Source organism: Pezoporus flaviventris, unplaced genomic scaffold, assembly GCF_033815535.1.
Source record: "Pezoporus flaviventris isolate CSIRO_AGI_PZ_B2104156 unplaced genomic scaffold, CSIRO_AGI_Pfla_v1 ptg000285l, whole genome shotgun sequence".
Classification (NCBI taxonomy): Eukaryota; Metazoa; Chordata; class Aves; order Psittaciformes; family Psittacidae; genus Pezoporus; species Pezoporus flaviventris.
This window is the reverse complement of record NW_026892832.1, coordinates 696,180-709,151: the sequence shown is the minus strand read 5'-3', so window position 1 is coordinate 709,151 and position 12,972 is coordinate 696,180. Positions and strand designations below refer to the sequence as shown.

The 12,972-nt window shown below is 38.5% G+C and overlaps 1 protein-coding gene across 5 annotated transcripts in view; it reads left to right on the top strand.

Moving 5' to 3' along the window:
- The window catches only part of EPB41L4A (erythrocyte membrane protein band 4.1 like 4A), a 123,686-nt gene that overhangs the window by 77,134 nt on the left and 33,580 nt on the right, over nucleotides 1-12,972 (top strand). For all 5 annotated transcript variants that reach the window (XM_061443085.1, XM_061443084.1, XM_061443083.1 and 2 more), the window contains exons 10-12: nucleotides 3,112-3,203; nucleotides 4,779-4,856; nucleotides 7,951-8,063. In XM_061443085.1, coding sequence (XP_061299069.1) covers nucleotides 3,112-3,203; nucleotides 4,779-4,856; nucleotides 7,951-8,063 — 283 coding nt within the window. The remainder of the gene's footprint in view (nucleotides 1-3,111; nucleotides 3,204-4,778; nucleotides 4,857-7,950; nucleotides 8,064-12,972) is intronic.

The following is a 12,972-nucleotide window of genomic DNA, read 5'->3' as shown; positions in this document are numbered from 1 at the left end:
ATCACTTACTGATTTTGTTATATGTTACTCTGTATATGGGAAAATTTTCTTAAAAAAGAAGAAAACATGGACAAGCATTACCTTTTCGCTTTTGGGAATATTACCCTGAATTGGAATTCAGTGGTGTTTGAACTGGGCTAATAATAAGATACAACAGAAGTGCCTTATTTAAAAGTCTCTTTAAAAATCCTCCAAACACCCATGGCTTCTTCTCTGCTTCTTTATTCCCCCATCTCACAAACTCTGTCCTCCAAGGTTATGTAATTAAATAAATTTAAGTGCAGCAGAGGATTCTTTACATAAAAATCAAGTTTAGGAGTGAACAAGAAGGAAGAGTTGACAAAAAGAAGGAGCAAGATCCTGCATATTTAAAGTGAGTCACTGAGTTCTTTCCTAGCAGAAGTTAAATTGACTCATCATGTTGTATAAAGTTTGCAGTACCATGGGCCTAATCTGATACTGTTCTTTAAAAGTGCACTGGTGTCTACAGTTGTGTGGGTTTATATGAAATCACATCAAATGACAGTCTGATCTAGAAATTGTAATGTAAATTAAATCATAACATATGAAGCTACATTTATGTTTCGTGTAAAATAAGCAAACGAAGAGTACCCCTTGACATGTCTGCTTTGAAACTTTAAAAATGCAGTATGGTCTTTCAGTGGGTAGACTCTTGTCTCTGGTCTCTGGTTTCTGGTTTTACTTTTTTTTTGCTCCAAGTTAATAATTCCCTTGTGAATCTTGCAGAGAGACAAAATCCCTATCAAGCCTGAAAGGAACTGTAGGAATATATTTATAGGACTATAAAGGACTATGTATTTATATTTATAAAATATTTATAGGAGTAATGATGATTTTCATTCCTTGGCTATTTAATGGGACTGATCCAGACAGCCATTTAAACTAAATAAAATAATCTATGGGAGGAAATAAGAACATATCTATGTCTCCAGTTTGTTTTGTTTGGTGTAGTTTTTTGTTTGTTTGTTTGTTTTTGGGTTTTTTTTGTGAGGAAATGAAATCTCAATTATTGTAATCACAGGTGCAGAGTTCTGCCATTCACTGTTACTTGTCTCATTGTGGAGGAAGGGCTGGTAATTCATGATTTTGTGAGGCTGTCTGGCAGCTGTTAATATAGTTGATTTTTGTTAGAGGTGAAATTTTGAATTCTAGGCAACATACTGAGTTAGTTCACAGTTTGCAAGATGATTGCAGGTCAGTCAGTATACCTCATCAAATAAAGAGTGGGAGAAACTTCCCAGAACTCTTATCTATGTATGTATGGCACTGCAGAAGTATAACTAATGCAAGGGCATCCATTTCCTAAAATCAGCTGCTGAAAGTAGTATGAATCATTACCCTGTTTGTAATTCACATAGCAGGGAAATGGACTGAGTTTTGTTGCAGATGGTATCATATGACTGACTACCAGTGGGACTACTCCACTCTGTGCAAATCACGGATACAAAACTCCACACTTAAGTTCAGAGTGGCAGATACATGGAAATGTAATTTATGTGACCATATATGAATGTTTAGCTTGTTGGAGACAGGCAATGTGGTGCGTCTGTTGCTTTTTCTTGTCTGTTGGAAGTGTTTTATAGGTTGTATGCGTTGGACTTCTCTTTCATCTCTCCCTGCCTTTTTCTCATGTCTGCTGTACTGACTGCCAGTTTACAGTGATTCGGTTTTAAGCTCTCAATATTCTTTTTTTGTTGTCTTCCTCGGGAGATTTTTTTTTATGCCTTTTATTTACCTTTGATGCTTTTCCTAGTATTTTGAATTATTTTGAAGTTAAATATTTTGTTGTGGTTTTTTTTTTTTTTTTGTTTTGGGTTTGTTTTTTTTTTTGTTGTTGTTGTTGTTTGTTTTTTTTGTTTGTTTGGTTTGGTTTGGTTTGGTTTTTTGTTTTTTAAAATCTTTTTCTGCTGTGACCAGCAGGTCAAAGGAGGTGATCCTGCCCCTCTACTCTGCTTTTGTGAGACCTCACTTGGAGTATTGTGTACAGTTCTGGTGCCCTCAGCATAAAAAGGACATGGAACTGTTGGAACAAGTCCAGAGGAGGGCCACGAGGATGATCAGGGGACTGGAGCACCTCCTGTATGAAGAGAGGCTGAGAAAGTTGGGGCTGTTCAGTCTGGAGAAGAGAAGGCTGCACGGAGACCTCATAGCAGCCTTCCAGTATCTGAAGGGGGCCTGTAACGATGCTGTGGAGGGACTCTTCATTAGGGACTGCAGTGATAGGACAAGGGGTGACAGATTCAAACTTAACAAGGGAAAGTTTAGTTTGGATATAAGGAGGAAGTTCTTTACTGTGAGGGTGGTGAGGCACTGGAGTGGGTTGCCCAAGGAAGTTGTGAATGCTCCACCCCTGGCAGTGTTCAAGGCCAGGCTGGACAGAGCCTTGGGTGACATGGTTTAGTGGGAGGTGTCCCTGCCCATGGCAGAGGGGTTGGAACTTGATGATCTTAAGGTCCTTTGCAGCCCTAACTATTCTTCTATGATTTTATGATTCCTTCCTTTCATCTTTTTTGTTTCCAGTTTCACCTTTGTTCTTCTATACATCTTATGTGCATTTTCTCTCTGTGTTGCTTTTTTCGCATTAGTTTGCCACAAATCTTGAGTTTCTTTCTTTTACCTATTCTTGCCTTTTTCTAGACTGTTTAACAGAGCCTTGGGACTGTATTTTTTGCTTGACATCTGAGGGGCGGTTTCAGTAAACATCAAAAACATACTCTTTGAAAAAGTCTTTGTCCTTTTTAATTAGAAAAAAAAGGTGGTATCTATGAACAATAATGAAGGCACAGCAGTGTTTCAATAATCTCCTTTCTCTTTTGTTTTTGTTTTCTGTTTCTCCTTTTTCTTTCGTTTTTCAGAACACTGAGGAATTGATTCTGTAAATAATTATTTTCAGGCAATGAGAAACCAAAAAGAAAACAAAACCTCTTTTAAGTGAGGATTTCTACAGAATTATAGAACCTGCTTTTCTTGATACTGCTATCTTTTCTTATGTGCCTTGATATGAGATGGTCAGTTCTTGTGCTCAGTAAGTAAGCGCTTCCCTGGCAGAATCTCTTATAACAATATTGATTTGCTTTGTTTTGTTTTCAGTGCAATGAAACTTCCTTCTTTTTTGAAACATGTAACAAGATCACATGCAAACATCTCTGGAAATGCTGTGTGGAGCATCATACGTTCTTCAGGTGAGCCATGCAGAAGCTGCAGTTTCACTAACCAGAAGCAAGGCTATTGTGTTGATTAAGAACACTTTACTCAGCACAGTTGAGTACTTACACCTGTTTACACTCTAACGTGGTGTAACACAGGCTTGCTGCCTAGAAACACATTTTTGCACTTGATTATAGAATGCTTTTAAAAGGTGATGCCTTCCCTTTTTTTACAATGATGTGAAACGGTAATTTTAAACTATTTGTTTGTTTTGTTTTGTTTCATTGAATTTTTTTATTTTGGTTGTTTCTCTTGTCTTAGAATTCTTTTTGAAACAGTATCTCATGTTGCATAAAGTAGCCTTTAACAGAAGTATCTACAAATGTATGTGCACGATTTAAGCTGACATACACATTTTTACATATTTAACCATAAAATTTTCTGTAGGAGCATTTACTTGATTGAGGCCTTTGGATTTCAGATATTACTATTTTCTACAGTTTACAGAAACTTTGTTTTTTTTTTTAATAGAAAGAATCATTGAATTTCCATAATGTTAGTTATTGAAATGCATAAAATTTTTCCAGTATTACACATCTCAAAACACTTTCTTCACTGTGGCAAAAACACCAACAGAAATGTGCAAAGGTGCCTAGCTAGGAACTGATCAATCGGATGCTTGGGTCTGAATTTAGCAGTGCTGTAAATGAGTGTCGTGGTTTAAACCCTAGCCAGACAGCTTGTTCACTCACTCCCAGTAAGTGGTGCTGGGCTGGAAGCAATCAAGCCCCCCTCCCCCCCCCCGGCTCTCCCCTTCCCCACTCCCAGAGGGATGGGGAGGAGAATCGAAGGAGCGCAACTCCCACGGGTTGACACAAGAGCAGTCCAGCAACCAATGTACAACACAAATCACCACTGCTACTACCAACGACAACAATGATAAGAGAAAATAACAAGGGAAGAGAATACAATACCATCTGCCGGGAAACAAGTCCAACCCAGAAGAGCCCTTGTCCTTCCGGGTAACTCTCAGTTACATCCTGGGCATGACGTGCTGTGGTATGGAATACCTCTTTGGCTAGCTTGGGTCAGGTGTCCTGTCTCTGCTTCCTCCCAGCTTCCCCTCTTCCCTGGCAGAGCATGAGGCTCACAAAGTCCTTGGCCAAACCAAAACATCCTTGTTATCAGCTCTGTTCCCAGGCCAAAAGTTAAAACACAGCACTGCACCAGCTACCAAGGAGAAAAATGACTGCTGCTGCTGAACCCAGGACAATTAGTAAGCTCAGAATCCCTCCTGCAGTCTCCTTACTGTGAGATGGTGTTTTTGCCCACTCCTGTGGAATATTAAGCAAAAGGTTTCTATTGCCAGCAGTTTATAGTAAACTCTGAAATAAAGAAGTGTGTATTCAAAAGAGGAGAACATATACATTGTTGTGTGGCGCTCTCAACCCTGTAAGAGTGTGCCTGTAGGTAGTAATGAAGAGGAACTAGCAGAAAAATATTTTTTTTTGTAACCTGAAGTTTGTATTTTTCTTTTCATTTTTTTTTGAAGGGGACTGTAATTGAGACCTATCTATGTAATTTGTTGTTCTATTTTTCAAACTACATAGAGTGCCAGAGAATGAATCAAACTCTCTGTCAAGAAAATTCAGCAAGTTTGGATCCATAGGTTATAAACATCGGTACAGGTAAATTCATTTCATTGTTTAAACTTCAGTTTGTTCCTTCTTTTATCCTCTTCAATGAAAAAGAAAAATCCCACCCAGACTGTGACTCAGAGCAGTTCTGAAACAGCATGAATCAGAGTCATTTTAACAGACTCCCTTTGGAAGTCTGACAGTTTGTGAGTAAATGTGGGTTACTTCTCATTCTCCAGATCCCCAGAGTTGGCTTGGGCCTGCTGTAGCCTGTAGTGAAAGTGCAAGGAGCCTTGGCAATGCTTTAAGTCAAAATCTCCTTGTAAGTTGTGAAATTATGTTAATGTCCTGAAATCTGGGAAATGCCAGGACAAGGAGAATGTTGCTCCCACCTTTCTTATGGAAATTAGCAAGGGATTGGTACAAGGAAGTGTATGAAGTCTGTAATTGTGATGCCCTTCTTTACAGCTGCAACTGAGTGAGGGCTCCTGATCCTAATGGTTGTATTTAATCCTGTAACAGTACTGCTGGTACAGTGCTGTTGATTGAAGAATAAAAGTGAGGGCAGGCCTGAAAGGAGGTGTGGGTATCTTTTTTAACTGGAATATCTGTGAAGTTTGGGTAAGCATTCAAGACTGCAAGCTCTAAAAGATGCAGTAACTTCAGACTAAGGGTATACAGGGAGGACTTGGTCTCATTTTTAGCCTGAATTGGGAAGGAGAGTAGGTTTCACATCTAGCTGCTGTGTCACAAAGGTCTAGCAGATAAAGGATGTAGTTAAAATTGTAAGATGTCAGAAGCCCAGTAGTTTTTACTGAGTTTTACTGAGACTTTATATTTTTAACTCTGTTGTCCTCAGTCAGTCAGAATTCACCCTTGGATGTAAGATCTCATTTGTAAGATAGGTGTTGCCAATGGAGAGATGACTATATGAGTTCTGAGTCTGAGCTCATGTGACTGAGTCTGGACTGTGTCCAGCAAGGGTCACTGGTGTGTTTCTGTCCCATCTTCTCTCTTCTTCAGAGTATTTCATAGTAGTTAAGATTATTTGGGTTACTGTGTTATCTGGCATGATCAACCTCCCTCCTACTGTAGGCAGGAGAATGATTGTACTGCTTTTTGGATTTCTAGTTGGATCAAGACCCGCATTATCCCATCTGTGAAAATGGATAGGAGTTCTGGATTCTGGACAGAGTACTGTGGATCACAGTTTCCTCTGTTGGACCATTTTCGCAGATTGGAGCAGGGCACTGGTGCTGGGACAGAAAAGGTTTTGTCCTGACCAGAACATTGAAAAAAATTTAAAAAACCAGCATGAAGCACTTAACTACATTTGTGTTATTCCTGGTGGTGGTGTGTTTAAGTTCTTCCTTTTTTAATCTGTTTCAGGGGTAATTTTATACGACTTGCCATGTTGGGATGATGGTCATTACTGGCAGCTATGTTTATAATGTTAGTTTTGTCTAGAAAACATGAAAGTACATATTTTCCTTCTAATACGAATTGTTCCTTATTTTGCTGCAGTGATTCTTGAGAACTCTCCCGACTTAAGTTGATGTTCTAGGAAATGTGGGTTGTGACATCTGGTTGCACCCTACTGGTTATACAGCGTTAATGATATATAATAGTTATAGTCAATTGGTGATTGACATGTTAACTTTTTTCTTAAAATTCAGAGCAGCAGTAACAGCATTTACATGTGCTTTGCTTATCCATCAGCTTTGATTATCTCCCCTCTTTACCTTTGGTCTCTTTGTTTTAGCAGCAAAAGCAGTGACGGTGTTGTGTATCTGTACACATCTCTAGCATTTAAGTATAGTTGCATTTGAGTGTGCATGTGTGGGGACTGTTACTATCTTTTTGCTTTTTAATTTTCTACTTCTCATTAGGTAGCAAATAGGAAGGCAATTTCCTTCTCTTAAAATCAGATGCTTTAGTTAATACATGGAAGTGTTAGTGTTCTTGGAAAGTCTTATCTGCAGATGTTTTGTTAAGACTGCTTCTGGAATTTGCAAGACTGGCATGGTTGCCAATGAGCAGGAGTACTTTCTGGCTAACTTAGGGAAAAAAAAACATTAAACTGGTCAAAAATCAGCGTTATTGTGATGTAATTTTGGATTTTTTTTGTCCTTAAATTATTTTACAGATTTTGAGAAGATAAAAATTCTGCAGTGTTGGCTGCGGCTATTGGTGAAAATGCAACCCATATTTAGTGGAGGTATTCACATAATTCAGAAAATCTATGTATGTGATGCCTGTGTGGTTGCTTGGCACTTGCTAGTAACAATACTCATTTCCTTTTATGTCTTTGAACTGCAGGTGCTCGGGCAACTGGGAGTTAATAGTACCAGTTGCTTCTCTTATGTGTAAGTTTCCATAAGCAAGCACAGAATTTTGGGGAGGAATACAATGCCTGCTTTGCAATTTTGTTATGAACACTATATTCCACTTAGTCACATGGAAAGGAACATTACAAAGAGCATAAAAGAATTTATTTAAACTTATTTGAACTTACTGAAATTGTGCAATGAAGAAGAGCATTACTATAAATGGGAATCAGGACTTCTGCATGGCTTATTATCATTTTGGCCTGTGCTAGTGGGACTCCTTTATTCCAGCTTGCTTTGCATGCTGTTTTCCATGCTCTTTAGGTTGTCATTGTACATGGCAGAGAAGTAGGCCTCTTACTGACTTGAACTGAGCAATGTTAAGTATGTGTTTTCCTGAGGTGAAAACTTAGAAGAATTCAGAAAGTAAACAAATAACTTAAAATCATGTTAGAATTATTTGAGGTTACAAAAGGTCACATTGTTTTTTCCTATTCCTAATAAACCAGCATTTTGTTTTAGTTGCTTAGCTCCTCTTGAAAATGACAAATATAGAAGAGGTTGGCACAGTCTGTTGATGATTCTGCCAATGCCTGGTTCAAAACTAAAGTCAGGGTAGTGCTACTTAGCAGAACCAGAGCTGGGATGAAATGTGAAAAGCTAACAAAACATGTTGCCCAAACCCCATGCATTTTTGGTGGGGTTTTGTTTTTTTTTTGGTGGTTCTTTTGTTGTTTTGCTTTTTTTTCAGTCTAAAGATTCTCTATTTCTTTGATAACTGTCCAAGTGTTTTCTCATGGTTTCCTTGTGTTTTCAAGTGGCAGAACATTTTTCCAAATGGCCAGAGACCCTTCTGTGCAGCTCCCACGGCCTGACCAATGCATTGAAAGAAGTCGCAGCAAGACTTACCCCAAAAGAACACAAGAGACAGGTAAGTCCTTCTCTACTGGGCCTGTGCAGAGGTGTCTTCTTTAGTCTTTGGTTCATGTAGTTTTTGAGATCTGACTCAGAACTGCTGCAGTGTCCTTAAGATTCTCTCAGAATGGATTCTCTCATTTGCCTTAGGTCAGTCTTTATACCCGGCATTAACTGGATCTACAAACTCCAACTTTGTGGGTAAAAGAGATGGTGTGGATCAAACATAATTAAACCCCATTTCTGTAGGTCTAATGCAAAGCATGAAAGGGAGATTTGAAAACAGGCAGTGAAAACTTGTTCTTTTCAGCTGTCCTGTCTCTCTCTCTCTAAAGAATTTTATACCTTCTTTGGTATGCCATTTTTCCAGCTGCTTGACCCAAGGTGTCTGTATCATACATCCTCTTCCCAGTTCAAGGGCAGTATCCCTTTATTTTGATATTAAGTGGAACAAAAGTTAATGAGATGTCCTCTGCGATTTAAACATCCTTCAGATGTGTGAGCTGCAAATCTATTCTGCATGCTGAAGATGCTTGGGAATGCAGCTTCAAGGGAAGCTGGAAGTTTTGACAGATGTTAGAGGAAACATGCAAGAATAAACATAGATCACAGGAGTCACACCCAGAATAATGGGTGCTTTCTGAAATATAGTAGTAGAGGCAAAAAGCTTTACTAAAGTCAAGCTCCAGTTCTATATGTGACTATGTGTGTATGCTTAGCTTCATCTATGACAGCAGTCATATGGATTTCAGTCGAACTTATGCATGGAGTTAAGTGTATATGTGGTGTGTTAGCAATTGGAGAAAAAACTTGTCTGGCCTTTAAAATGTAAGCAGGTTTCTCTTTCTCATGGGCTAATATGGCATTATAAACTTCTGAGGGTCACCACTTTAAAAAGGGAGCAGGTATATATATATATATATGTGGAAACTTGCCATGTTTATTCTGAATGCTGTCTAACAAAGTTAGTTTAGTTTAGTTTTATTTTGTTTCTTATGTGTTGTTGCCAGTAATAGGATTAGCCACAGCAGTGGTTTAGGGGGCAGTTACATGAACCAGTAGCAACAAAAGCATGGCTGTAGCACCTGCAGTCTTCATTGCCTCCATTGTAAGGTATGTGTGAAGTTGCTACAGCCTCTAACCTCTGACATCTCATTAAAGTGTTTTCCCTTGTTCCTTCTCTTTGTATATACGCTCTGGTGTTATGAACAGTTACATAGTGTATGTTATTATTTTTTTTCCTGTCACTTGAAGGTAGGGGTTACCTATCTTTCGCAGAGATGAGCGGCTAATGTCTCGTTGGTCCATTAAAGTATGCTGAAGTCATTAGGATTGTAGCCACTTGGTGAACTCTGGGTTAAGAGTTCGATTAGATGCCAAGAGGATTGCAGAAAATATGTACTTTAATGTTTTCAGTAAAAATATTTGTGCTTTAAGAGAGGGGTTGATGGAGATGATACTGTGAACAGAGAAAAAGCACCTTTCTTGTATAAAAGCCACTGCTTTTGACTGATTCCGCTGATAGGATATACAGTGCAGACAGTTTGGATTTAGCATGGCAGATTGTTATCCTAGAATCCAGATTACAGTGGTTTAAGATGCAGTAACCTCCCTTTTGTCATTTGTTTAATATGCTTCACATCTCAGGTGTTCTATGGTTAGTGTGAAAAACAGATCAGGAAACTTCAATGGCTCTGTAACCAATGTTTTTATATTGGTGCTTTTTTTTTTTTTCGTTTTTTTTTTTTTTTATTTTGTGTAGGTTTAGGTTGGTGTTCAGGTTGGTGTTCAGTTGGAGAAGGGTTTTTTTTTTGTTTTGTTCTGTAAAGTCTTAGATGTGAGATATGCATAGCTTGTTTTGTTTGTTTATTGTATTTCATTTCCACTGAGAGGGAATTACAGTTGCATTTTATTCTGATTGCAAATTGTAAACTCAGTGTTGGAGCAGGATGTCTCATTATTCTGTTTTACTCTCTTAGGGCAGGACTGGTAAGGTTCAGCTTTTGCAACAATGTGTTGTGTGAAGGCATTAATTATTTTGGCTGAATTCTGCATGTGAAAAGCTTTTTGGGAATGTCTCTTCTGGGCAAACACTGATGTGACCAGACCTGTTACTGTAGGTCTGAGTTTATTCAGTAGTGAAAAACACATTGCTTAGGGTTTGTTGTTTGGTAGCTGATGACTTGATTTGTCTCTGCCTTGCACACCAGGGTAGTTGTGTAAACTAGTGTAAAGTATGTGCTACCATTCTGATTTAAAAGGCAGGTTGAGAATTGGGTAAGGGTATTAAAATTACAGTACTGTCTGTATTATAATAGTCCCTTAGCAATAACAGGCTGTCCCTGTTTAATTTACTTATTAATTTACTTATTGCCACTAACTTACATATTACCCCAGACCCTGCTTTGCCAACCTCAGTCACCGTAGCTAGAACCATTGGTTGGCTCATTCAAAGTCTCAAATCTTTTCCCAGAAAATTCTGAGATGGGGTTTGAAAGTTAAATTTTAGAATTGGGGTAGTTTTGTCTATTTACTTATTTATTTACCTTGAGCTTTACACTTTAAAATTTATTTTAAATCCTAGGCATTTTAGTAGGATGGATGTGACTGCTTCTGCATTTCATGCATGTGGTGCAAGATGCACAAACCCTTGAGGCTACAGGATTGGAAACTAGTTTGGCAAATGTTATCACAGAGAAGGCGATGCTAGTGTAGGCATATGGAAGTCCATTAATTTTTACAGGCTTTTAGTAGCACACAGTGCAAAGCATGAGCTCTTCTTGCATGTTTTCCTTTTGATCATACTATATACTGCTTTTATGAATAGATTTAAATACAAACAGTACTTTCAGGTAACATCAGTGAAATGGCTTTAGTTGATAAGCAGGCATGACAAGTTTATTAGCTTGCCAGTCTCCTGAGGTTTTGGACATTTGAATTTTTGAAAATGTAATGGTCTATTTAAATTGAATGCACAAATCAGAATCAAGATGGCAGTAAAAGGGTATCAAACTGTGCATTCACCTTACTGGAAAAGTTCAGTGCAGTGAATGCTGACAGCAGCAACTAGGAATACTTGCTACAAATGAGATGTTCAAGATTTCTGGCTATCTGCAGTATTTTTGACACTCCTGTTACCTTGGTATACAACAAAAAGTGGCAAAGTTAGGTTACTGCAATGTGGTTTGTGTTCGGACAGTTTTTCTGGAGTCTGTTCTTTTATATTAGGGATACTGTATCATACAGAGGTGTATGTTGGTAAACAGTTCTCTAGTTAGTAAAAGATACACGAGGTGGAACATAGGTAAAGACAATTGTTACAGTTTCTGTAAGTGTGGGCAGAAAGTTCCTAATTAAGCTAGTAATTTGCGCAACAGAATTGTACAGCAAGGTCTTATTTTTTAAAAAGCAAAGCAAAGGTCCTCATTGTGGGCAGCGGTGGAGTCAAACACAGCTAGTATGAGGTTTTGTCTCTGTAGAAACCTATTTTGTATTTCTGTATTTATTTGTATCTCTGCCTTTGTGTGTAAGTCATTGGTATGGTTCTCCCTCAACTATGTAAATGCTGAAATAGAGTGGTAACCAGGGAACTCAACAGTGAGAAGCAGCTGCCCCTGCTTTAAGGATTTACTGGTCCTGGCTGCTCCAAAAGCTGAGGTGCTGCATATAGGCTCTGCAGCACCAGTCTTTGCGCAGAGTTCGAGAGGGTTGCAAAGGCATCACAGACCTTCTGCACTTGGGTGGACGGACTCTGTATCTCACAACCCCTCATCACCTGGCACCCAGAGGTGACTTGGTATTGCAGAATGGTAGTGCTGTTGCCAGACACAGCAAAGGGTCAGTTTCGGAGGTGACTATTACTTTTGTAGCACTTGACTCTTAACTCTTTTTCTGAAAGCTGTTTCATAGTTATGACATATTTTGGAGCATGAGTTCTTATTGCTCCATCAAATTATGAGCACTCTGATGACCTCAAAATTGGAAGCTACGTCATTTGCATTGTACTATATGGAGTACTGAAATTATTTCCTTTGTTTGAAAAAGTCGTATCTTTGCTGGTTTCATTACTTCTATGGACTAAGTTATTTTATCTTATGTGCTATCTATTTTATCTTATGTACTTGATGGTGTAGGAACTAAATGCATCTCTATGCAAAACAGTATGGTCAGAAACCGTGAGATATCCTTGTGGTTTAGCATTTTAACCTACTCCATTTTCATTTCACTACCTTCCTAACCTAAAGATGGGAATGTCATCTTTATTTATTTGTGATTTTGACTGCTGGCATCCTTCTCTTTCTAGAGGTCAGAGGAAGAGTTTTTGTATAGTCTTCTATGGCCTTAATGAAGATTGGTGATACTTTTTCTGATCATTTTCTGATCCACAAATAATTGAAGAAAGGCTTTCGTTCAGTAATTCTGAATTTATTACCAAGCAGGTCCTAGTGGCTGTGTAGCAACTGCTTCATTCCTGAAAACAGAAAATAACAGTTGTTCAGTGAGTCTGGAGCATGGGTTGTATCTCACTGTGTAAAAGAGAGGATTCAATAAGAATGCCAAAACTTTTGTTTCCTTTCTGTCTGAGAATCTGTGCCCATTCTTCATTTCCTTCTTCAGAATATTCTACATTCTTCCTAATGCTTATGCTTTTATAAACAACAAAAAGTGCTTTGAAGGAGCAAATACTGTGCAAGACAGGACCCAAGCTGCTTCCCTCCTGTGCCAGGCATTAGTCTGAAAAACTTAAGTAGGGAAAGGAGTAAACTATGTAATGAAAAGTAGTAAAGTCAGGCACCTAAAGAGCTCGGCTGAGTTGCTTCAGCAAAGGTGACAAAGGCCACTTGAGACCCTCTGCAGCATATGAAGCATCTGCAGAAGACTAGCAGATTTAACCTGCGGGAAAGGCAATTGATGGCCAGACAAGA